Source organism: Podarcis vaucheri (genome assembly GCF_965113315.1).
Source record: "Podarcis vaucheri genome assembly, chromosome: 1".
NCBI lineage: Eukaryota > Metazoa > Chordata > Lepidosauria > Squamata > Lacertidae > Podarcis > Podarcis vaucheri.
Genome location: NC_138759.1, coordinates 34,160,431 through 34,187,993, shown reverse-complemented (window position 1 = coordinate 34,187,993; position 27,563 = coordinate 34,160,431). Strand labels below are relative to the sequence as shown.

Sequence of the window (27,563 nt, the reverse complement as noted above, 5' to 3'; positions counted from 1 at the left end):
CACAGATGCCAGATAGCATGTTTTGAAACTATAGAATAATTCTCAGTGACTGAAAGTACAATCATATATCCCACCTAGGAATAAACCTCATTGAACTCAGTGAGACTTACTTCTGAGTAGACACAGTTAAGATTACACAGCCGGTCATCAATATGCTATGTGTATGAATTATTCAATATAGTTGTTAATTGTGTATGTTCTTGCTAGCAAAATGCCCTTCTGTAGACTCAGAAGTATCCTAGTAGCTCCTTTGAGAGACTACTTTATTGATGAGAGACATTCATCTGCATACAATTCAAAATCCCCGAATTTTCACTATTTAGCTAAGCAAGGATTTTTGGAATTGCAGCTGCAAGACAGTAGTGTAGATTCTGAAAAGTCAGCGTCACCCTTCCAAAAATTATTATTTTGAAAGGAGGAGGGTGGTTTTCGCACCGGTACAAGGACGGGTTTCAGTAAGAAACTGTAAATGCAGTGGAGATGAACATATACGTATTCTCATTTGCATGCCTTCTCTTTCATTTTCTTTTTGCGTAGCTGAGTAAACAGGAATGCCACTGTGCAATGTCTCTTTGCTTGCTTATTACTAAACAGTTCAGGTTCTTTGGTAAAATCAGTACATTTACAGCACCCAAAATTTAGGAGCTGTTGAGTACTGCAAACTAAATACATACAACAAACACACGGCAACAAGGGTGTCAGCGCATTCTATCTGTGTTTGCACACATTGCTTTATCTACCAAGTCACATTTATATGTAAATGACTTTAAGTCTGTAATTCCTAGTACTGACCTGTCAAAAACTGTTCTACTTCTATTTTATTCGTGCATCTCTCTAATGCTTCTACATTTCAGTTATCCTAATGACGTCAGAACAACATAATAAAAAGTGTATCGTGACTTGGGACTATTTCCATTCATTTTAACAGGAACCACAATCTGGTCCTTAGAAAAATTTATGGGATTATCAATATTTTGCAATATGTTACGTGCACAGTCTGATTAGTACCATATTGTAATGACCCGTACATATATACACAAATTTCTATATTGGATCCAAAGCTCTCTGGGTTGCAACAATTGCTAAACTCCAAAATAAAACCCCACCAAAGAAGTTTCATATTTTAGGTCTCTTACGTCTTCCCCTTCCCAAACAATTTTCCTTACTCCTTTTTTTTTTTTTTTTTTTTTTACTCCTTTCCAGGAGATTATTAACTAAACAAAAAATGATTATAAGTAGATTTACCATTAATGAACGAAGAAGAAGAAAAGCAAGCAACCCATTACAGGCATCTCAGATTCAAAGGATGGCATGACAGAACAAGCTTTATCTCTCACTTCGCCGCCCCCCTCCTCCCCGTCCTTTTAAAATGAGAACAAAAATGGAAAATGTTATTTGTTCTCCATTTTCCACTCCCATGACATATTAACTCTATATAGGCCTGTGTAATCTAAAAATATCTTTCAGATTAGGAAAGCTTTATCTTTACTAGAGATGTCCTCAACATAAAAAGTACCCTTTCGTCCCTTCTATTGACCTTTTTGGGTAGAAGACATCTGTGCATATCCATTAGAAGTCCTGTGATCATTCCTTCACCAGCTCTAAGGAAAATCCTAGGTCACTCAGAGTTCAACAGCCCCTAATCCTGAATACTAAATCCAAAATCACAAAACTACTCACAACAGTCTCCTCATTATTGCAGCAAATTTCTTTCTTTCTTTCTTTCTTTCTTTCTTTCTTTCTTTCTTTCTTTCTTTAACTTACTGAGGATACCTAAGCAACGATTGCAATCAGAACTACGTAGAAAACTTAGAAAATGTACACAATAGAAAGGGGGGGTGGAAAGGTGGGAGGGAGCTGCTTCTAAAGATGTTGACATTTTATGTGCCATTTTTTGTTATTTTTAATTTTTCTTGCGGAAAGGAGAAATTGTAGGTGGTATTCTCATTTTGCAAAAAAGGGAGGGGGAATCATACTGGATTTTTTTGCAAGATGTAATCTGCAACAATTAAGTCTCAGTGTGGCGTAGCACAGAGTTAAGAGTTCTGTGCATTATATTGACTTGTAGATCTTAGCTGTTGGCTGTTTTAAGTCCTTAAAAAAATCCAGACCGTGCGAGTTTTGCAAGTGTGTGTGTGTTTTTTTTAATATCCCTTTTTTCTGCCATCAGCTCAGTTTCTATATTTATCCAGATGACCCCTAAGAAATCAGCAAACAGACATCTTTTCTGGGAAATGCCCCCCCTCCTCCTCTCACCCACCTCCTCTCCAAGGTTCTGTTGTTTGGAGAATCATGAACCAATGTTTATACTAGCATGATTTCTAACACCCTCTCTTGCTACTACTGTATTTTAAAGGTAGCTAAAAAGTGTGGCCGAAAGGTTTGCCAACCGAATCAGGTTTAACTAAGAAAATATGTACACTGCTTTGACTCAGTAAACTCATACTCCGAATGGTTCACCTTCTTCATATTTGCTCTATCCTATATTAGAAAACAATTAGCTTACTAAACAAATTTGAGCATTTGGGGGGAAAAGATCTACTTTGAGTCTCTCTCATTTGACTAAGAATTACAGGATATTTGATAAGCTTGTTTAAAAATGGACATATCCAAATATTATCGTAAACACCCAATGATTTGTTTTACCTGCAATATAAGTATTTTACTTAGTTGGCTTACATAGTAGCTAATAATATTTGTTAATGTAATTTAACTGCTGTGAACCTTTACTGAGCAAATATTGAAATTTATACAAGTCAAAGAATGAGGATCTCTAATGACTTTTGTAAAGACTTCCGTTTAATAGTTAAAAGAGAAAAGTTTATATGACATAGCCAATGTAATTAACAGCAGGTTTTACATTTAATAAAAAGAAAGAAGCATGTGTATTTGCCTTATTCATTCCAGCATAATTTGCATTACAGTTATGGGTATTTAATGAGCAAATTCCAGCTAAAATGCTATGTTGATTTTCTAAGTGAACTTTGAAATAGCTATGTACCGTACAAAAACTGTCTGTTTACAGTTACTATCTATCTTAAAACTACAAGTCTGTTAGACTTGATGGATTGGGGACAATTATATTTCTGAAGGGGCAAATCATTTTTGTAGGCTGGGTATTTAGTAATCTTGTTACAAATAACCTAAAATACGTTTTAATAATTGGAAATTTATGTTTCTATCATTTATGAAGCAAAATGCACTCGTGTTGATTTGTTTGAACTGTTGAGTTGTAGTCACGCTCAACACTTATGTTGAAATCAATGGGCTTAAGTGTGCTTAACTTTGGCCAATTCCTTATCTCCCTCCCCTCACTTTGCATATCATTAGCCCCTGACATTAAATGCACGTTGACTTCAATAAGCTTCACATTTCAATTAAAATGTCATTTTTAAAAAGAAAAAGAAACAACTTAAACATACTAGGCTTGGCTGAAATATTGTTGCCAAGGTAAACCTTGGTGTTCCAGGAAATAACAAAGGTGACTTTGGAACAAGAGTCCTAAAAGTCCTTGCCAGTAGTTCCACTGAAGTACGATATCCTACCCAGAAATCTTCATAGCAGGTCACTTTTTTTCCCTTCCAGAGTTCTCTGTCGGACAACTCGAAAGCAGGTTACCTATTAGACTGCCTCACCCCATCAGCTACACTGCCTCAATGCACCTGTGGAGTGCACTTGTATTAGAAAGTGGGATTTAAATGTTGCAGCTCCAGCCTCCCTGGAATCAATCAGCAGCCAAAATTAGACAGGTGCCTAGAGTCATGATGCTTGGGCATGTACAGTGGTACCTCGGGTTAAGTACTTAATTCGTTCCGGAGGTCTGTACTTAACCTGAAACTGTTCTTAACCTGAAGCACCACTTTAGCTAACGGGGCCTCCTGCTGCCGCCACGCCGCCAGAGCACGATTTCTGTTCTCATCCTGAAGCAAAGTTCTTTTTTTTTAATTCAAAATTATAACAAGACATATTATCCAAAAACATATCATCCTTGTCCCCCCCCATTTTTCCTCCCTCCCCCCCCCCACAGAACCCACCCGCCCCCACCCCCCGACTTCCCTCAGTTCCAGTCTTTGGTTTCTCTGAGACTGCTGTTTTCTGCATGTTACAAAGTTGTATAGATCCTCAAACTATTTAGCTGATTATTATCAATAAAAAGTTTGTGAATGTTTATTCAAAACCTGAAGCAAAGTTCTTAACCCAAGGTAATATTTCTGGGTTAGCGGAGTCTGTAACCTGAAGCGTATGTAACCTGAAGCATCTGTAACCCGAGGTACCACTGTAGTGAAAACCTTCTTGTCTAAGAAATGTGTAACCTAGTCATTTAATTGCAAATCTGCAGAAATGGTTTTAAAGGGTTGGATTCAACTAATGGGACCCACAAGCAAAAGTCCGCACAAGGACTTCTGCTAGTGCAAGGGGGCCTTCCCCACCCCTCCCTCCCTCCCCACACGTGCCCCTTGCACCCCCTTAAACTGGCTCTGGGCAGGGTTGGGATTTTACAGTTTTTGGAGTTTGCTGAAGTGATTTTATTTTTCTAGAGGTTGTGCTTCTGTGCTTTATTCCATTTTTATATTGTGCACTGCTTTGGCAACTTCATGCCGTGAAGTGGTTTATTAATGCATTAAATAAATAAAATTAATGAAAATGATGCTGGCTTTCACCGAAAGTTCGCAATACCCATGATTTAAAGAAACTAATTCACAAGTACGAAAGGTTTGCTGAGGCAGCTCTATTGAAACTGTGGGCTTCATGATCACTTCTTGTGTCTTCAGTAAGCTCTCCTGTCCGATTTGGTGCTCAGAGCTGTGAACAGGTTTCTTAACACTGAAGTCCATACTTCTATTTACTTTTTCTGATACTTAACTTAAGTCAGCATCTCTGTAATGTAAAACCAGGTTTTAGATTTTGCTTGGTCTCCAGTGCATGGACTCAACAGCTTGCCCCTCTTCTTAGTGATACTCTTTTTAATATACTCACTGCTTCCCTCTGCCTAGGCTTAACATATCTAATTTATTTTTGCCTACCCTTTTATGATTTGACTTCTAGACCCTTTATCTCAGTGACTCTCCAGCTTGTCAAAGTCCTTGAACTTAGTGCTCCAAAGTGAATAAAGTATTCTGTCTGTGGTCTTACCAGTGCTGAGTGGCATGGCAACGTTAGTTTGAGTCTTAGCCATAGCGCTTGCATGGAGGGAACTTATTTATCTGTTCCATTTTACATTCCATCTTTCTCCAATGAGATCACAACGGCAGGTGTTTTCTTACCACCACACTGGTATGAGATAGGTTAGGCTGATAGTGTTTAGTGATTTGAAATAGTATTTCTCCTCCCAAGTCCTGTGCTTTTATCCATTGTCCCAGGTTGGTTCAAGAAATTAGGTTGACGGTGTAATGCTGCAACACATGTAGTCCATATTTTTTTCTCCAGGGTGTTGCTCATCAGCCACTTACCTATGTTGTTGTGGGTATAAAAATGAACACTAACAAACCTTGCCCATAAATCAGGAGAAACTGCTTGGATAATGTTTGGAGAAGAAAAATAGTCTAGCGTGCTTTTAGGACGTACAGATTTGTTAAATAAAATGATATTACAGGCACACACACCCATTTACATGTGTTCAATATGTGTGCGACGGCACCAAACCTGAAAGTGACCTGAAAATGCCACAAAAGGGGGTGGAGCAGGGGTTTTTTGCAGGGTTTTCCAATGGTGTTTCAAATATACCTGATTTCACTGACATGCACAATGCCTTGGAATATAACCCACATGTAAATGGGGAGTTGCCTGTATACATTTGCATTAAATAAAAGCGATCAATCAGTCATTTTCCACCTTTCCAAAATTAAAACCCAAAGCGGCTTATGACATATAAAATAATTGCTTCACTACAAACATAACAGAAGTAGTCATAAACAATAAACAGAACATCCAGAAGTACACAACCAAATTGAACAATTGCCCCATAAACCATAAGATCCACAATAAAGATGCAAAAAATTAACAACAACCCCTCCACAACAAAATCCCCTAAACAGACCCCAACCCAACAGCTTCTGCAGCTGGAGTCAGTCAGGGCCCTGCCCTCACAGACAAGATGGTTGCAGCTAAGACAAGTCTATTAATGATATTGTATGACCTTTTAGTGGCAAATGTTTGGTGAGGGTGCAAATGTTACGGTAGATATTAACCCATAACCTAAATAATTCCATTACTCTGTTCACTTTCGGATCTTTCTTTTTTAAAAAAGAAACACCTTTGTCCTTCCTGCCACATAAAAGCTACTCCTGAAGCTAAATGCCAATCTGGGCTGGGGTGTGTGGACACCACCATTGAGAAGCAGGTCCACATCTCTTTCATACATCTCCTCAAAGCCCATATAGCATGGGTAGACAAACTAAGGCCCGGGGGCCAGATCAGGCCCAAACGCCTTCTCAATCATTCCCACGGACAGTCTAGGAAACAGCGTGTTTTTACATGAGTGGAATGTGTCCTTTTATTTAAAATGCATCTCTGGGTTATTCGTGGGGCATAGGAATTTTCTTCTTCTTCTTCTTCAAAATATAGTCCAGCCCCCCACAAGGTCTGAGGGACAGTGGACCAGCCCCCTGCTGAAAAAGTTTGCTGACCCCTGCCATATAGTATTATACCATCATAAAAAAATCCTTCCAGTGGCACCTTAGAGACCAACTAAGTTTCTTATTGGTTTGAGCTTTCGTATGCGTGCGGTGGCGCTGTAGGTTAAACCACAGAGCCCAGGACTTGTCGGTGGTTCGAATCCCCACGATGGGGTCCCCACGATGGGGTCCCACCCTGGTGGGAAGGTAAACGGCATTTCGATGCGCTGCTCTGGTTCGCCAGAAGTGGCTTAGTCATGCTGGCCACATGGAAGCTGGAAGCTGTACGCCGGCTCCCTCGGCCAGTAAAGTGAGATGAGCATCCCAACCCCAGAGTCGGCCACGACTGGACCTAATGGTCAGGGGTCCCTTTACCTTTAAGGTGCAATTGGAAGGGATTTTTTAATTTTGTTTCGACTATGGCAGACCAACACGGCTACCAACCTGTAACTATACCATCATAGTTACTGTTCACACCTCCAAAATCAGCCCATAGAAGTGCAACAGGTGTAGAGAAAGTCAGTGCAATGAGCTCACAGAAGGCATCATCTTGTTGTTACCAGAAATAAGTGACGGGGGTAGAGAGAGAGGTGTTGGTAGCAGTGACAGCAAGGAGGATGCAGCATGGGCTTAAAAAAATTAACACACTTCATTTGGGTGTCTCGGTCCTCTCTAGCCTTTTCAGATCTGGGACACACTGTTAACTCAAACATGCATTTGGGAACCCATATCTTAATTTTTTTTAATCATATATAAAGCCCTTAGCAACTTGAGACCAGTTTACCTGTGAAACCGCCTTACCCCATGTATGCCCTCTCAACCACTTTGATCATCTGAAGAACTAGGTGCCACATCCTAGCCCTTCCACATTTGTAAGAAATTGATCTTTAATGTGGCAGCACCTACATTTTACAACTCCCTCCCTGTTGACCTAAGGCAGGCAGCTTCACTGTATTCTTTTTGCCGCCTGCCAGAAACGCTTTTTGTTTGCCTGCCCAGATGTGTACAATGTCAGTGTGTATTTTAATCTGATTTTGCTTCATTGTGCATTTTAATTTACCGTATTTTTTGCACCATAACACTCACTTTTTTCCTCCTAGAAAGTAAGGGGAAATGTCTGTGCGTGTTATGGAGGGAATGCCTACGGGTGGCATGCCTACAGATTTTCCTCCTCTAAAAACTATGTGCGTGTTATGGTCGGGTGCGTGTTATAGAGCGAAAAATACGGTATTTATTTTTTGTTAAATGTTTTAAACAGATGCTTTTGACTCTTTTCGCTGGTGATGTTATTGTTTCATTCGCTTGGAGGCTTTTTGCAAACAAGCAGCGTACAAACTTTTATGAAATGAAATGAAACAAATGTATTTGTATGGTTGGTAGTGCTACTGCTTCAACTCACCTTAGATCAGACAGATGAAGGCCAGTAGCCTAGACTCTCTGAATTGTGTCCACGGGTTAGAAAAATTAATTTGGAAAATAAAATTTTATCCAGACTAACGTTTGGGAATTTATGGAAATCCGTTCCAGTTGTGGGTCAGAAGGGCACCCCCTTCCCTGTTGAACATCTTGCACCAGCTGAATACTGAATTTTATTTTAGCAAGGCATTTTCACTGAATTCTGATCCCATAGTTTTAACTTACTTTTATCTTGTATTACTGAGTTACTTATACACTGCTTAAAGACAGATGTAATTAAAAGGTGTATGAATTGTTGAAATAAATAAGCAAATAAATTAGATAGATAGATTAGATTAGATTAGATTAGGCACCAGATTTAGCCATTGCTTTTTTTCTGGGGGGACGCAGGGGTACACATACCCCTAAACATTTTGTGAATCTAAGTTTGACCTCATTGAGGGGCAGTATTTCAATATGAGTAGGAAAATGAGAGTATCTTCCCCTAAACATTTTTTTAGGAGGGGAAAGCACTGGATTTAGCTGTGTGGAGTGAAAAGCCATTAATCTGGATGGTTACAAGCTTGCTCTAAATTAGTGAAAAATGCACATTGCTTTCAGTATGTTCAAGGAATCACAGGACACACACACAAACAAAAAGGTAAAACCTGCATGTTTCTTTCTGTCCTACTTACACGTTTAAAACTCTTGCTTTATTGTAGCTCTAGTAGAAGAGATTCTTTGTGCACAGCGAGAGCGTGATGAGGCTGTCATGGCTAGGCTGAAGCTTCCCAACGAAGAGAGGGAGGATGCCTGTAAACGAATGAAACTCTCGGAACGATCTTTTGAAACGTACGTACGTAATTGGCCACCATATGTAAAACTTACTGCTATTTGATCAAATGTCTTGGGCAAGAACTCTGCTGGATCTGACTCCTTTTTTCCACGTGACAAACATGCATGCTGGAATGCACTCTTTGTCACTCTCCCCATCCCGCATCTACTTCTTCAGCTTCTTATCCTTGGCCACCGCAGGTCTTGTCAGCCTTGGAGGCAAAGATTGTCGACTTACTACAGTTATAGTCTTATACCTTATTACTAGCCCACCAAGTCTTCATTAGTGCTATATACCGTACTTTTCCATGTATAAGACTAGGGTTTTTTTTTACTTTGAAATAAGGTTAAAAATCTGGGGTGCATATGCCCATTTTCTAAATTTGGGGTCCCCAAAAGTAGGGGGCGTCTTATACATGGGGGCATCTTATACATGGGAAAATACGGTTTATCTCAGGCCTAGGCAAACTCGGCCCTGCAGATGTTTTGAGACTACAATTCCCATCATCCCTGGCCCCTGGTCCTGTTAGGTAGGGATGATGGGAGTTGTAGTCCCAAAACATCTGGAAGACTGAGTTTGCCTATGCCTGGTATATCTGTTCCCTGATACAAACTAGGGAGAAATTCAGCATCACAATAAGGTAATAATTCAGTCAAGGCAAGCATTTTGGCTAACAAGACAGAACGACACACACACACACACATGCTGTACTGGGCAGTCTCCTGACGTCTCCCCCCTCCCCCCGCAATATCAGGGCAGAGTGGGGGAGGGTAGGACTCATTGCACAAGAGGAAAGCTCTGAGAAGCTTGTTAGTTGTATCCAACCCTGAATCCTGTATCTGGGAGGCAGGAGGAAGTACTTGTTGGTTTCTTGGCAACCATATGACAGGTTTCCTAGAGTAGTGAGGTAGCAACTCAGAGGCCCTTGTGGGGGTTGGAGGAGGAGCAGCTTGTGAAGTGCCCCACCGGCTCTCTTAAAAGTTGGGTGCGCCTGTTGTTAGCGCAGCAACGAGAGTTTTATTTTTTGCCACACTGGGAGATAGTCTTGAACAGGCCATTGGCTTTTTTTTGTCGCAGTTTTTATTATTGATTTCAGGTCACAGTTTTGCTCCCGAGACAGAAAACAAGGTGAATCACCATGGATATAGAGAGAAAAGTCCAGTATTGATTTTATTCAGCAATAAATCAAGGAAGTGTGACATTTCATGCAAGGGTCCAGTGCTTGGGCTACAAGGCTGTCGGTCTGAAGTTTCCCTATATAGAAAATCAATCAAACCTTTAAGGCCAGTAGATGGTTTTCATCAGGAAAAAGCAAAACCCACATGCTTATTAAGGAGTAGTAATCAAAGCATGTATCCCTCTTGTTCCTGCACCTGCTGCATTGCAAACGCATTTCTTATATTACTTTAAAATAGAATTATTTCTATGGACCATACACAACTGAGTCATGCTTCAAAAATTCACTGCTACCGGTGAACTTAAAGGCCTAACTTACGTCAATTTATTTCAGTGGGTTTACTCAGTGTATGACTTAGTTGGATATGATGCTCTGTGCTTGTTTTGTTCTACTGCATAAACAAAATGCAAAAGATGGAGCTGTTGCAGGTAGTACATCAACCATCAGTATAGTTCCTGTTAGTGGTTATACAATCACAGCTTTGTATTGGCTCCTGCTATCATTTCTGCTAAATGTATTCCGGCTCAAAAATCAATCAAAAATTGAACGGAAAATGTGAAAAGTTAGGAACTCAAATTCACCTTTCCATCAGCCTTTGAAACAGTGTCCAGAAACATTCTTGTCAAAGTTGTCCATGTAGCTATACTTATTATTGTCCAAACAGCAGCCAGCCGATCTTGATTGCTCACCCCTCCCCTGCTAACAGGAGCCCATATAGCATTCAAAGATCCTCTTCAGAGGCAGATAAAGGGGCAAACTGCAAACTTTTTGTACATTAGCTTTTTTCTTTTCTTTTTTTCAACTATCCTGGTAACACATGTACATTGATTTTTAGAGGTTATTTATATTTATCCCTCTTTTTTAAAAAGTGGGTTCATTACATTGTGTGAAAAGCTGGTTCAATCAAATTAACAATGTGGAGAGAGAGAGAGAGAGAGAGAGAGAGAGGGAGAGATAGTCTTGTATAACCTGTTTAACTGTGTTATGACTTACTTCCAGCATTTGTCTTGTTAAAATGGGGTGGGATCCAGTTAATGCAAACTCATTAGTTTTCTGTCTGCAGCTATGCAGAATGGTCTTGACAGAGTTGTAAATCTACTAACAACAATTTTTCGGTAAAAGTGGGGCTGTTCAAGAGTTGATGGACGGAGACCTTTAATGGCTTAGCTTTACACACACATTTCAGCTGGGCTGAAAGAGTTTTAAAAATAAATTTCTTATTTTCTGACCTGCCGAGAAGCAGAAAACATAGCAAGGCAACCTCATCCTCCTTTCCATCGCTTTGGGCTGCAATCCTACACAAACCTACCTGGAAGTAAGTGCCATTAAAGGCAGTGAGACTTACTTCTAAGTAAATATGTTTAGGATTGGAGTGTTGGTGTTTGCTTTCTTTTTATTATTATTATTATTATTATTATTATTATTATTATTTGGGGGGTTGCATTAAGCAAAATTAAAATATATAAATTTCTGGTGAAAGTTGCGGGCCCCGATATAAATAAATAAATAAATAAGAGCATCTGTGCTCCTGTCGCTGGGGAACTTTCTTCATCTAAGCACATATGAACAATTGATCCTTGTAGTCATATATAGCAGTAAACATTAATAACTTAACATTCTGAAGTCGGTACCTGAAGATATGGAGTATTATTGAAAGATGGAATCGAGCCGGTGGCACTTTAATATGTTCCATGTCATGGTTGACTCTAAAGACTAGTAGAATGAAATTACTTGAGGTTCTAAAGATTTAAAAAGCGAACTCATTTTGCTGCACTAAGGAAATGCTACTGATCAGGCTTTCTGTGTCCCTTTTTCCTAGGCTAGAAAATATTAACCCTGAAGAAAATGACATGGTAAGCCATTCTCTGAGGAGATTTCTTGATGTCAGTCTTATATCTTAGAGGCTTAAGTTCAATTGAGTGGGTTTCAGGAACTAAGATGTGGGGGGGAAGAAGAATTGACACACTAATAATGTACATCTTTGCTGCAGTATGAAAATTCAATAACTTCACTCAGTCAATTTACAATTCACATGTGCCTATTAATTAAAACCCCATATTAAATAAAATATATTAAAACTTCATGTCTGACTAACATAAAATGCTGTTGGTAGACATTACAGGAATTACTGAACAGAATAAACAATGCAGACACCGGGATGGTGATATGGAGGAGTGGAGCTGAAATTGTCGATCGAATATACAGGACCCAGGAACGGAAAAAGAAAATAATAGCTGAAGAAATGAATGCAGTGATAGAAGAGCGCGATGCTGCATTGGCTCAAGTAAGTCCACATTATTTTATAAAAGGATTTGTCAGCAGATACCCAATCACCCCCTTCTCCTCACGGCCGGGAAAAATGGAATTGCTTTCCTGTTTTAAGGTTTTAACTTCTTCAGAGAAAACTTCCTTGTGCTGAAAACCACCCTAGGAAATTATTGTTGCCACACTGTAGTGAAATAAGAATAATATAAAAAGCAGATGTCCTATTCTTTTCTAAGCCACTGTTCAGAATAATAACGCATGAGGTAATTAGAGAAAGGTGATAAGAAAAATATAGGGGAAACAGAAACCTTGGTCACACAGGAAGCTAAGATTAAAATCCGAGATGGGAAGTTGAGGTGGGAAATTTTAAGGGATTAAAATGACATTTAACACAGATAAGTGTAAAGAAATACAGACCGAGATGAAGGGGACGAAAAAAACACAATTGTATGTGTAAAAACGAATGTATAAATACATTACATGAGGAAGGAGCTTAGGTTCAAGTACTGTTGGGAGAGACTTGGGTTTTAGAGGAGATCATGGTATAAATGTGAATCAGCAAGGTAAAGGCATTTGTCATTCCCTCCCCCCCCCATATTGCTTTACTGAAGGTAAAGGTAAAGGTACCCCTGCCCGTACGGGCCAGTCTTGACAGACTCTAGGGTTGTGCGCTCATCTCACTCTAGAGGCCGGGAGCCAGCGCTGTCCGCAGACACTTCTGGGTCACGTGGCCAGCGTGACGAAGCTGCTCTGGTGAACCGGCACCAGAGCAGCACACAGAAACGCCATTTACCTTCCCGCTATAAAGCGGTACCTATTTATCTACTTGCACTTAAGGGTGCTTTCGAACTGCTAGGTGGGCAGGAGCTGGGACCGAACGATGGGAGCTCACCCCGCCGCGGGGATTCGAACCGCCGACCATGTGATCGGCAAGTCCTAGGCACTGAGGTTTTACCCACAGCGCCACCCGTGTCCCTGCTTTACTGAAGAGTGGGGCCTATTTGCCTGCGATTCCCTCCATTCCAGTGTGAAATGGGATGGATAGGGCACTCATCATTAATGCATCATGAATATTTCACATTAATTTTATGAGGCCTAGAAGTGAACAAGTTTGTCACAGGATCCTATGGGGCAGTGGCGCCGGGATATAGCTAGACCTGGATTCAGAGCAACCATTCCACAATTTGAAAGGCTTCCATTTATGGAAGAACTGGTGGTGATTCATCAAAGGCTCACAGACGTGGGAGGGGAGGCAGTTTTCATTGATTTCACCAACCACTTCCTATGCAACTTCCCATGCTGTTTAAGAGGGTTCTCTGACTTTCAAGGGTCAGGTTTACAGGGCACATGGGGGTGCAGGAGAAGAGAGAATAGAGAATAGACAAACAGCGTCTGCATTCTTTGAGTAGAACGCCACACACAGGATCTCTGAATCCAGTCCTCTGTTTGCAGGTTATTCTTAGTTTGCATCCACCTTTTTAGCTAACTGATTTGTCATGCCTTCCAACCCTGACAAACTCTGGATAACATTAACAATGGTTAGTTTCCAGTCAACCAGTTTAAAATCATGAGTTTTCGGTGGCGGGGGTTTAAGCCAGCTTATTTATGTTAAATGTAGTTAATGTTAACTAGAGCTCTGGGTCTAGATGAAATTCCAGGCTGTGGTTCATTAAAAATGGAAGGAAAAGATTTTTAACTTGTCTTCCTGGTTATTCATGTCTTACTAAACCATAGTTTAACATGATGTCTGAACACAGCCGGTATAGTCTGATAGTTAGGTGGGGGTAGCCTTAGCCTTCATATCTTGCTTGTAAGCTTTCAGAGATATTTGGCTGGCCACTGAGTGGATAAAGAATATTGACTTTGGTCTGATCCAGTATCTGGCTTGGATCCAAAGAACCTACGATGTACTCTTTGAGTGGAAGATACTTCTGCTCATTGAGTAGGTGGGGAGATGCTGTTGAACTTGGTTGTAGCCTCTGCAAGGAGCCCCTGATGAGGGTCAGGTATACCTTTGCAGGGACAGATATGTGGGAGAAAACCAGCAGTACCCCTCCATGTATCTTTGGATTCAAGACTATCTTCTTGTGATGTTTGAATTCTCTGAAGACTTACTGCTACTGTGATCCACATTTTCACTTACTGGTTGAAAATGAAATGTGTTAGCAGTTGTTTTCTGTTCCTCTAGTTCACCCATCAGAATATACTTATAACTTAAATTGCCTCTGGGAAATACAGTAGAATCTTTTGTTCTAGAACTGCTTTTTACACGCTGTATTTTTTTAATACAGACCACTAAAAGTAAGAGAGAAGATGACCGCCCAAGAAGAGGGGATTGCTATAGTTGGTTGGTGACAGCTTTGGTTTGTTCAGCCTTCTGGTCACAATATGCTTTCCAACAAGATGTCTCTGACTACTAGGTCTTAAGCAACTTAGGCTCTCAACTGTGGATGCGAATTGTGAATCTCTTTTGAGCTGAAAGACACAGTCCAAAATATTAAATACAGTCTTAATAGTAAAGGCCATTAATCCAGAGCATTTTCTTGGCACTGTTCTCCTGGCACCTGATTTGTACATTTGTCAGTATAGCAGACTGGAAGTTTCAAGGAGATAGTGCGGGCCATAAATGCCTTTTTTATCTTAAGTATACTGCACTCCAAATATTTGATTCCAAGCAGTACTGCTCTACCTGATACGCATTACACTTAAGTGCAATGCATTTTTATGGACTTCTCGGTGGTAGCAGTGCCTGCCAATGATAACTTTTATTGCATCAGACCTGTCAGAATTTCACTATTAGATTGTTTATCTGTATCTTTTCCCTGCACACACACCCCATTTATTCTCTGGTTGCTCTTTAGAGAGTGTGCTGTATAACAATTTTTAGCTACTTTGCTTTAATTCTGTCTCACAACCGACCTGCAAAGTGAATAAAAAGAAGGATTCTCATCTGGACATAAGGAAAGGGTTAAGCTGTTGCTGATCCTTCATTGTGCTGACATTGAGATGAATGGTTGTGAACTGGCTGCGTTATTGGTGGATCGTTACCCTTAACTGCGGAAAAATATTTATGTTCTTGGTTTGGGTTTTCGTTTTGCTTTCATTTAGGAACCGAATTTACAAAATAGTACTTCTCCATTTACACTGCACAAGAAATAAGATTTCCACAAGAATTCATGAGACTGAATCCCACCTATACTGTTCAGTTGTTGTTGTTTTTTAAAAAAAGATAAATAGGTGACCATTGCCTGTGAAAGCCTAATCATTGTGGAGGTTTAGAGAAGGTTGGATTATGGAAGCTATGTGAAAGCCTCTTCTAGTTATAAGCATAAGTATCTGATTTAGGGTCAGATTGGATGGTGCCTTCTTTTCATATCCATCCCATATAGCTGGTGGCGTATGAGAGTCTGACAGCCCTGCTGTCTTAGGATGCTTGTCGCAGTTCATTCCTGGATTTTACTTGAAATATCGGCCATGCAGAATGAGACACAATGAGTTGGATTTTATGCACACAGGTCCTATTAACTCTTGAATAGTTTTCTCACTTGTGCATCTGATGACAGTGGAAGTGGGGCCAGTACCCTAGGAAGGTTGGTAGGCAAGGTGTGTTCTTTCTTCCTACCATGCGCATGGGATACATGCAGGTCCAGGTGTAGTGTAGCCCAGTCCAGCCTGTAATCTGGAGATAGGTAATACTCAAGCTGAAAACCTGCAATGGCTTTCATGTGGGTCTCCTGTTCCTACACAGTGCAGCATGTTTCAGTAAAAGTGCATTTTATTATTCAATAGTTTCTTGACCCCCTGGTAGCTCTTCATGTGTTATTCAGTATAACCCCACCCTTCCCTTATTTGGAAACCAGCTGTACTCGCTGTTTTCTTGCATGTACTGGATAAGTCCTATTGAGCGATTTACCCTGACCAGGAAATGGCTATTGAGTCACTTAGTATACGTTAAAGCTATTACAAGTTTGTACTAGAACCTGCAGCCAAGGTAGCCTACTATGGATCAAAGGATATATAACAGAGACTACCTCCATGTGGCTACTATTGGCGTCTTCTGCTCAGTTCTAGGCCCCATGTAACCTTGGAAGTAATGCAGCTTTAACATTAGCTTGGGTTCAGCAGGCAATGAAATTAATAGTTGCTGTATAGTAACACAACTTGTGTGTCTTCTGTGAGCAAACAGTTGTACTTTACTGTCTGTATTTGAACTAGCCTTTCAGGTATAGTATGGCATCACATTGTTATATAATGCACTTAAGTTTTTAATTAACCTATAATAAACATGTGGCTATGCATTTAAGGGTTTTTAATTAGATTTTCCTTCAAACTTTGCTCTGCTTGTGTTTTCTTGGTGGAATGGGTAGTGAAAATTCTGACAGAGTCCCAGATATATATGAGCACATTGTCTTAACAGAGGGATAGGCATTATCCTCACTGGGTTGAATGGTACATGTGTGTATAATCTGAGATCATTCACTAGATTGCTGAGCAAATATGCAAACTACTTTTTCTCTGTGTGAAAACAAATAAAATGGTATAAACTCAAATATTTGATACTACTTTTCGTATGTATTTTCAAGTGAATAAAAAACAAACAACTAAAGCATAACTAAACATTGACAGCAGTCTTTCTTCTAACTCTTGGCCCCTTCAGAGAGGAAAACCCACCAACCATTTACTCTCATTTTCCAAGATTATATTTGTTAGACAAGAGATAGTGATATATATATATATATATATATATATATATATATATATATATATATATATCTTCTCTTTGCAGAGAAAACAGTTTGTGCATGAATGGAGGACAGAGCCTTCATTCAGACATCATACTAAGCCATGGTTTGTTATGCCAGGCTGTGTCTAGACAAAAATCACAGTTCCGCATTGCCTGAACCCTAAACTGCAGCTAATTTTAACCATGGTTTGTTTGAATCAAACCAGCTTTTATAGTCCATACTTTGAAGTTGGCTTGATTCAAACAAATCAAACCATAGTTAAGATTAATCACAATTTGTTGGGTCTGGGTGACACAAGGAGCTATGATCTATCAAATATGGAGGCAAAAGCTTTTGAACATTTGCAACCACACAGGGAGTGTCCAAACCTAGGGGGAGGCCAGGTTCCTTCCCATCATCATAAACCGTTATTGGACATGACATTTGAACACATGTATCCCTCCCAGATTTGTAATTAATATACTTTGTTGGTGACTGTTCAGCAGGTTTGGGTGTGTAGGTGCATGAATGTGGAAGTCTTTGTATGGAAATGTCCTCAACATATTTTCCTTCTGTTGAGCACTGGTGTCTGAACATTTCAACTCTGATTAAATGTTAACGTTAACAGCTTGGGTTCTTAATAAAAGTATTGCCAGTAGTGGGCAGTATGATGAAATACCTCAGAGCTGCTGTTGGACCTTTGCCATTTACACCTTCTGGACAGGAATGTTTAGCATGAGAGAGGCTTGGCAGCCGAAACTCGGTAACTGAGGAAGGGACAGTGAGTTTTCTCTTATATGTTTGGGGGCAGGGACATAGCTATTTTTAAGTTGCAAGAGGGGCTTTGAACGCTGGGTGTGATTTCTGTGCTCTCTGCCTTTTATAGCTGTAATTATGGGTACAGCCTCACAGAAGGGCCAAGGATGTAGAATTCATTGCTGTTGAAGAGAGAGAGAGAGAAAAAGAATCATTTTATGGCCAGTGTGGCACTGTCTGTTTAATACTCGGCACTGAAGCAATAACGTAATTGGCAAGCAAACCTGGTTTTCCGGCTCTGAATAGTTTGATCGCATCCTGCTCTGCAGGAACATGCTTATGACTGTTCATGAACAAAATTGGCACGCGCCCAATTGCTCATCTGAAACGAGCCAAAGGCCGTTTTCTTCTGTTCGTGGCACCACTTGGCACAGGGCTTGCTGCTGTTCAATCGCCGGGAGCACAAAGATTTAGAAGCAGCACACTTGACTGCCCATCTTTATTGATTCCAGCTAGTCGTTGATAAATCAGTAAGCATCAATAGGCCTCATGAGCCTGCTTTAGAGCAGCTTTTCTGCACTTCAGTTTACCAAATGGAAGCACTCAAATCACTCTCTCCTTTTCCCCCCTTTCCTTTTGCAGTGCAGAAAGCATTCAAGCATTCTTGCCACAGGCGAGCAAACATTTCTCACGTAAGAACTACACCTGTGAGGTACATCAAGGTGATTTTTTTCCCTTTTGAAAAAGTTGTTAGATGCAAAAAAGGGTAAAAGAAAAAGAAAAAGAGTTTGCTTCATCTGGATTTAGGAATCTGTGTGCCCCACAGTGCTGCATTACTGTTCTCTGAAATGGTTTTTTAAAAATGAAACATCAACCTTGTGTTGTTAAAACTCAGCATTTGAAAGGGTATTCTTGGGAGCCAGCACATTGTGGTGGTCAGAGCAGGAATAGCCAACAAGGTGCCTTTCAGACTTCAATTTGCAGACTACAATTTCCATAATCCTGTGCCATAATGTCCGTGCGTCAGGTTGATTCAAGTTGAGGTCCGCAACATACTGAGGGTATGATATTGGCTACCCCTGCAAGAGAGTTTCAGGCTACAGCTGTGGAGATCAGTCTTCAAATCGCCACTCAGCCATAAAGCCCTCTTGAGCATATAAGAAGAGGCTGTTGGATCAGGCCAATGTGTGTGGGAAATCTTTGAGTAACCTTTGGACAGTCCCTGTCTTTCAAACTAACTTAGCTCACATAGTCCAATATAACCTAGAGGAGTTGGATTCTTGCCGGTTCCTGTCTCCCATCCATGACCTAGGCAAAATTGCGGCATCAGTGTTTCTTGCAAGAAAATGTGCAGAATAATGTGCTGAGCAGCATTATTGTTGTTGTTGCTGATTTGTATACCTCCCTATACCCATAGATCTCAGGGCATAAAATTAGAATATCAAAACCACAAAGTACGTAAATTGTACACTATATTATCTCATGAACCTATATCTAACTCACTTATAGCACTGCAATTAGACCAATGAAATACAGTATTGATATGAATAGTACTGAAATAAAAATATTTATTAGAAGAAGTCAATATGGACACAAATAAAACAGGATGGACTAATCATGTTCAGGGGTGTGACTTCTTGGCTCAAACAGAACTACCCCTGGTTTGGGTGGATGTGTGTGTTGTGTGTCTGTGTTTGTGTCTGTGAACGTTCTACCCTAGGATCTCAACCTAAGTAATTCAGATTATATTCTATAAAGTTATCCCATCATACTGTAGCCTTAAAACTTTCTTTGCAAACTATGTGCATCAAATGACCAGTCATACTTATTCTGAAGATGAAAGAATATTGGCAATGATTATCTAGAATCCCATAAGGTTTTCTCTTCCTTATCCTGCTAGATTTTAAAGGTAAAAAGAAATACGTATGCATGAATAAGCAGTTGGCACATTTTAATGAATCTTCCATTTTGTGCCACATCTCTGCCCTGGAATGTCTATTATTTGTATTGTAAAATCACCTGTTGTACTTGTTTAAACAACGGTGTTGTGTAGAATTTACAAAATCCATGTCTGCCTGGTAGCTGAGGGCACAATTAAACCTATCTTTAATTACAAAGATTAATTAATTTTTAACGTGGAAGATTCATCTTCTTTCTAATACTTAAGGGCCGCTCCCCTTTTGAACATGACTCTAGGTAATGTCCCTAAATTTGCATGAGAGCTTGTTAGATTAATTGCTGTTTGACTCTTCTATCATAGTGCTAAGCTCTAAGTTCATACAGATCAGACTCCCTAACCACTTTTTGGAATGAATTTAAATATTTAACGTTAGCACCCCGAGAGGAAACACAAAATGGTTATGTATTACTGGTAGCTTGCTTCAGTAACATATATTGTTTATAAAAAGCTTAATATGTTTAGCAATAATATGCATGTAATGTTATAGCTCAAAGCATATGCGTTTTATTGTTGTTTCTAAAAAAGAAAATCTGTTTGGTTTTTTCCTTTTTCAGACTTCCCTAACCTGATGCCCACCATATATTTTGGACTACAATTCCCATCATCCCTGACTTTAGGCAGTGCAGGCTTGAGCTGACTGGATTTGTAGTCCAGTATACTGGGAGGACCCCAGGTTGGGGAATGCTGCTGTTTCCTGATTCAGCTCCTTGTTCATGCAGGTGCTCCAATGCCCATTCATAGTTCCTGTGCAGCTGATCGTCCCATTTACTTAAGTGAAAGTACCTCTGCTCATACAGAACAACCTGCGATTTGAATCAATGACAAATCCACCAAGCAGTGAAGACTGCATAATAATGAATCACCATTGAAAGTTGTGTATGCTTCCTCAATGCACACACAAATCACTTCCTGTATGTGAAAAGATTCAGTAAAGACTCGACTGGACTCCTCCAGTTGACTCACTGGTTAATTGAGGGATGAAAAAAAAACATTTTTGGAGAATCCCCCTTTTTTCTTTCCTCATTTAAAATAGGTGGAGAAAGCACACTCGCAAGGACAGTTCCCCATGAACATTTCCTCAATGTGCTTGTTCATGGATCATGCAGCTGAATGACTCTTTGTTTTATATCTTCCAATTTTGCTTTTTTTTTGTTGCATTCTGTACAGAGTGACATCATAAGAGGAAATGTGTTGAAAGCCATTTAATAATGAGGAAGTGATACCTGGAGCTGAGGGGGCTTTTCCCTCCACATTTCTGATTTCCTGAAGTCCAAATAACTAAAAGGATATTAATTTTTTTATGTTCATTATTATACATGTGTGTGTGTGTGTGTTTATGCAGTGCTTTTTTCTAAAAAAATGTTTTGGGGTACTCTCATTTTGACACAAGAAAATCACCATTTTATAGTTCAAATTGGGAAAAATAAATACAGTAAATGGATGGAAGTACAAAGATTCACGAAATGTTTAGGGGTATACGCACCCCCAGGGAAAAAAGCACTGGTGTTATGTATTACATACAAATTTATACTTTTCAAAATTGTCAACTCGTTTGAACATGAGATGAAAACTACAGTGGTACCTCGGGTTACATATGCTTCAGGTTACATACGCTTCAGGTTACAGACTCCACTAACCCAGAAATAGTGCTTCAGGTTAAGAACTTTGCTTCAGGATGAGAACAGAAATCGTGCTCCGGCGGCGCAGCAGCAGCAGCGGGAGGCCCCATTAGCTAAAGTGGTGCTTCAGGTTAAGAACAGTTTCAGGTTAAGTATGGACCTCCAGAATGAATTAAGTACTTAACCTGAGGTGCCACTGTACCTATAACAGTTAATTGTCTCCACTTTTTCTTTTAGAATCCTCATCTGTGTACGTTTTTGGTTAAAAATAAATAAATTTGCTGCCATTAAACTGGAGTAAAGCACTCAAGCTAGCATCTGAGCAGCTATCAGAGGATTATTTTTCCTTTTCCTTTGAATGGGAACCCTCTATCTCATGTCACACCCTACTTTAAAACTCTCTTTGCTTCCAGACTAGGTTTCCCATGTGCCTTAGGAGTGAGGAGGCTGCTCTGTTGAGCAATGTAAATTCAAAGCTCCCATAGGTGGGCAGAACCTTGTGGTCCTATGGTTATTCGGAGTCAGTCTTTGTGCTGAGGCAGCATAACAAATTAGACTGTACTCCCGTTCACATATACATGGGAGTAAACTTTGTTGAAATCATTGGGCTTTATCCAGTAGGTGCTCTTGTGAAAGCACAAAGAGTTTTGGCTGAGCAGGGATGTCTGCTAATTGTAGGAGGTCAGCCAGTTTTAGATGAATCCACCACCCCACCCCCACCTCCAGAACCCCCTGAAATTCTGTTTTGAAAGTTCCTCCGATCCTAGGCTCTAGTGACAGGCTGGTTATAGTGACTTCATGGAGTAGCAGGAATCTTTTGAAGACATTTTTGCTGGATTCTGCTCAGAGAACCTTACCTCTTTCTCAGTAAACATGCTTAGCTCTGGATCTTCTAGACACTGGCAGTGATTGAGAAATATTTGTATCTCCGTGGTGTATAAAGATAGACCCTGGATTCAGGGTCTTAAAATAGGCCACTAGAAAGATTACACATTCCAAGCCTAACACCATTTTCTTGTAAAGCATTTAATTTATATTATTTATATTATTTCAGCTTTTCTGTTAAATTTTCAGTTTCTTGCAGCCCATCTACCATAAAGGCCTTTTGTAAGAATTTAAAGAATACGCATTATACAACAAGGCCAGGAAGAAGAGGTACTTAAGCAGTTTACAACTCAACTGAGAGTTCAATATGTAAAAAAGGCAAACAAATATGAAGTCACCTGCAAACTCCTGATCTGGAAAAGTAATAACTGAACGAAAAGATTAATAAATGATTTGGTAGTGACTATCGCACAGTGATCCACAATATTTGTTTCTTGAACTAATGTGTCGGTATTTTGCAAAGGACGAGAAACATTCCTGTCCTTTTGTGTTATAACTGCCAACTTAACATTTAGGCAATATTCTTGTTTGCATATGGATTTCAAGAAAATCCATTGAAGCTTATTTGAAAACCAGCTCATTAGAATGACAGTTTGTTTACAGAATTTTGTTTTCCTGTCTGTCAACTTAAATTGGTGGCATTCAACCAAGCAAGAGTTACAGTTATGCAAAAAGACTGCCTCTCTTCGCTGCTCCTTCTGTAATAACTGAAGTTTCTTTTATTTCACTGCTGAGGAATCATTGGACAAAAAAAATGTTTGCTCTAATGTCAGGGAACTGACATCGGAGGAAAGGGAAGTGGTAAGGCTCCCAGAGACTGGGAGAGAGTCAACAGCCAAAGCAGGGACCAGCAGGGGGAGCGCCGGGTCTCTGGAGGAGGATCTCAGTAATGCTGAGAGAGACGCAGCAGCCCAGGCAGGAAGCAGCAGGGGAGAGAAAGGGGTGAGAGACACTTCGAGCGAAAATAGCGGGGAGGTGTCAGAAGCAGCTGCAGGGAGACCCATGCTGCGCCGGAAGCTGCCACGTCGTGAGTCCAGGAGACGCGTTTCCGTTAAGGAACTTCTTTGCTGGAAGCGCTTCCGCAGACAGCCACTGTCAGACTCTACTAGTGACTAGAGCAGACATGTCTGAGGAGCTCTGTCACACACAGAGGTTTGTGGGGCCGCACAAACTCTGAAGGGGCACTATTTTAAGCACAAGCAGCTAATCATCCCCTGACAGCAGTCTGACAGTCTCTGTACGCTGCCTGTGCAGGAGAAAGCATCATGAGCAACCCAGTCGGAACCGGAGACGCAGGGGTTGGAGCTGGTCCAAGCTTGGAAGAAAGGTATCAAGCTCTGGAAGTCCAACTTGCGCTGCAGACGGCGAGGCTCGAGGAGAGAAGGGCTCAGGATGCTGACAAAAAGGGGAGAACCACTCAGTTCCCCAGAAAGGTACCAGGATTGGTGCAGAAGTTTGGGGGGGACCCCAAGGATTACCATGCCTTTAGGACTGAGATGCAATATGCCCTGAATGTGCAGTTTGATGAGTTCCCTGATGAGGAATCGCGAGTTGCTTTCGTAATTGGGCATCTTGAGAAGGGGGCGCGGGACTGGGTTCGACCCCTGATGGCAACGCACAACGATATCCTAAAGGACACTATGAAATTCTTTCGTGCAATGGATATCATGTTTTCCAGCGATATTGAGGAAGGGTTGGTGCGCAGACAGCTAATGGCTTGCAAGCAGGGAAGCCGATCTGTCCGTGAGTACTGGACTGAATTTACCATGCTGATTCACAGATTGGGGTGGGATTTAGCGGCAGCACCAATTCAGATGCTATTTGAAGAAGGTCTTTCTTCAGCTGTGAAGGACGAGCTGGCCAGGAGCCCCAGGGCGGGGTCTATGGATCAGCTGACCAAATCTGCGCTGACCATTGGAGCGCGCCAGGAGGCAGGAGCCTTGGAGAGGCGGGAAGGGAGAGGGGAACGTTGGAAGGAGTTACGCATTCCAGACATTCCTGAGCCAGCTTTCCCGCCGGCAGAGCCGATGGAAATCGGAACAGCCCGCGCGCGCGCAGTTTCAAAGCCCAGTGAGGGGGCGAAGAAGGAGGGAAAGGGAGCCCGGAAATGCTATCTCTGCCAACAGCCAGGCCACTTTGCCAGAGTCTGCCCCCAGAGGAAGGAATGGCAAGGGATGGTGGGAGCTGTTGAGGGGGAAGAGCAGGGAGAAACGGAGCAGGTAAAAGCCAACGCCTGGTTGCCAGCAGGGCACTGCAGCCAGGCCAAAGAGCAGTGAAAGTGCCCCTTTCCCAAGTGCCAGTGCCAGAAGCTCCTCGACCTGCTCTAGTGATTGAAGTGTCGCTAGAGCTGCAAAATGGACACCCCCTAAAAATAAAGGCGCTGTTGGACTCAGGCAGCTCCTGCAATTTCATGAGCAAGGAGTTTGCTGCTGAACACCAGATACAGACTATCCCTTTAAGCAACCCCCTGCAGGTGACCACGATTGATGGCAGGGAACTGTTGGGAGGAGGCGTCAGCTTGCAGACCGTCCCAATGATAATGAGGGTGGCAAGGCACACAGAACTGATAGCGTTTAATGTGGCCACCTTGGGAGGCGCTCCCATTATTTTGGGAATGAGCTGGCTAGCCCTACATGATCCGCTGGTGGGCTGGCATCAAAGAGTGGTTTCCTTCGGTTCCGCACACTGCTTAGAACACTGCAGGGCGGAAAAGGGGTCAGCAGGGGCCCAAGCCACCCTAGCAGGGACGGAAGTGATGGAGAAGGGGAAGGTGCCACCACAGTATGCTGATCTCAGCGACGTGTTCAGCGAGAAGGAAGCGGACCAACTACCCCCGCATAGGCCCTTTGATTGCCAGATCAATTTACTCCCTGGAGCACAGCTTCCTGTAGGCAAGTTGTATGCCATGTCAGACAGGGAGATGCAGGAGTTGAGAGCGTTCATTGACAAGAACCTGAAGAGAGGCTTCATCAGAGAGTCCAAGGCAGCGGGGGGTAGCCCAGTGTTTTTTGTGGATAAAAAAAACACGGACAAGCCGAGGCTGGTATGTGACTTTCGGGCCCTAAATGCAGTGACAGAGCCGGCGGCTTTTCCTATGCCCAGGATTGATGATATTTTGACCAGGGTGCGAAAAGGAAAGATTTTTACAAAGCTGGACCTAAGGGGGGCGTACAACCTGATACGTATAAGGAAAGGGGATGAATGGAAGACCACCATGTTCACCCCTTTGGGGGCATTTGAATACCTCGTTATGCCTTTTGGATTACAAACAGGCTCCGCGTGTTTTCAAGCCTTTATGAACCATGTACTGGGGCCTTTGCTCTACAAGAATTGCGTGGCCTTCTTAGATGACGTGTTGGTGTATTCGGAGAATGAGGAGCAACATGTGAGAGACGTCAGAGAAGTGTTGAGCAGGCTGCAAGCCAACAGACTGTGGGTGAAACTGGAAAAGTGTCAGTTTCATACCAAGGAGGTGGAATTCCTGGGGTACCGCTTGTCAGACAAGGGGTTGGCCATGGACCCCGGCAAGGTTCAAGCGGTGCTGGAATGGAAAACACCCAAGACCAAGAAGGATGTGCAGAGGTTCCTAGGGTTTGGAAACTTTTATCGTAAGTTCATCCGAAACTTCGCCCACCTGACGGCGCCCATCACGGACTGTCTCAGCAGCAAAAAGAAGTTTGTTTGGACGGGGGAGGCGGAGCGAGCGTTTGAGGAACTGAAAAGGGCCTTCGCCTCTGACGAACAACTTCTACATGTGGATTTACAAAAAAAGCTGAGGGTCGAAACAGACGCTTCGGACAGAGCCATAGGGGCGGTGCTTCTTCTGCAGCCGGGGAAGGAGGGGTCAGAGTGGCGACCGTGTGCCTTCTTTTCGCGAAAGCTGAACAAATCTGAGAGAAACTACACGGTGCACGACCGGGAACTTCTTGCGATTTATGAGGCCTTCCGGAGATGGAGGCATCTACTAATTGGTGCACAACAGAAGGTGCAAGTGTGCACGGACCATAAGAATCTAGAGTATTGGAGAACTGCGCGAGTGCTCAACCAAAGGCAGTTGAGATGGGCCCAGGAGTTCTCCAAATTTAACTTTGAGATTTGTTACGTACCAGGCCCGGAGAACGTTAGGGCGGACGCTCTCTCACGCAAACCTGAATATTTGGAGGGAGAGGGTGCACCCGAAGAGACCTATGTTATTCCCGAGGACCGCTGGGTGTGTGGGGCGGCTTTGGTGGGGCAAAGGGAACTGGTAGAGGGAACGGTGCAGGATGAATACGCCCAGGACAAACTCAGGGGTCTCAGGAGGGAGGGAGACAAACCCGGGGGTTTTGAGGAGAGAAACGGGGCGTTGTACTACAAGGGAGCGTTATACATACCTGAAGGGGAATTGAGGGAAAAGGTACTCAAGCGACTGCACGATAGCCCCACAGCAGGGCATTTTGGGCAACACAAAACCATGTGGCTGGTTACCAGGGAATTCTGGTGGCCCAAGGTCAGGGAAGATGTGCGTGAATATGTGAGAGGGTGTGACCGATGTCAACGAGCCAAGGGGGAGAGGCGGGCACCGGCAGGTTTATTAGAACCACTACCCACGCCGGAAAGACCATGGGAGGCAGTGGCAATAGATTTCATGACTGATCTGCCCAGGTCCAAAGGGAAGACAGCCATTATGGTTGTGGTAGACCTGTTAACCAAGATGGCCCACTTTATAGCCTGCTCACATGCGGTCACAGCAGAAGAAACCGCTAAATTGTTTGTGGAAAATGTGTTTAGGTTGCATGGTGCCCCCTTGAGGGTGGTTTCTGACCGAGGGAAACAATTTACTTCCAGGTTCTGGAGGAAGCTCATGAGCTTATTGCATGTAGAGGTGAATTTTTCCACTGCCCGTCATCCAGAAACCAATGGGCAGGCGGAAAGAGCTAATGGTGTCCTCCAGCAATATTTGAGGTGTTATGTGAATGACAGAGAGAATGATTGGGTGGAGAAGCTGGCGTTGGCAGAATTTGCCTATAACAATGCAGAGAACGTGTCCACGGGGATGAGCCCTTTTTTGGCCAATCACGGGTGTCATCCCCGAGCCTTCCCAGGGGGGGAGGGGGAGAACTGGAGCGTTCCTGCCGCAGAACAGTTCGTTGAAGAAATGGAAGCGATCCATCGCCAGCTCCAACTTAATTTAAACAGGGCGAAGGAGGAATATAAGAGGCAGGCAGACAAAACCAGAAGGGAAGGGGAAAGCATTAGGGTGGGGGACCAGGTGTGGCTGTCCACCCAAGGGTTACCATTTAAAGGAGGTTGTAAGAAGTTAAGACCTAAAAGACTGGGCCCATTTGAAGTCA

At 42.1% G+C, this 27,563-nt stretch overlaps 1 protein-coding gene across 3 annotated transcripts in view; it reads left to right on the top strand.

Moving 5' to 3' along the window:
• Positions 1–27,563, top strand: part of MIPOL1 (mirror-image polydactyly 1) — a 194,403-nt gene that overhangs the window by 62,928 nt on the left and 103,912 nt on the right. For all 3 annotated transcript variants that reach the window (XM_082213642.1, XM_082213643.1, XM_082213644.1), the window contains exons 6-8: positions 8,732–8,861; positions 11,841–11,874; positions 12,135–12,305. In XM_082213642.1, the coding sequence (XP_082069768.1) occupies positions 8,732–8,861; positions 11,841–11,874; positions 12,135–12,305 (335 nt within the window). The remainder of the gene's footprint in view (positions 1–8,731; positions 8,862–11,840; positions 11,875–12,134; positions 12,306–27,563) is intronic.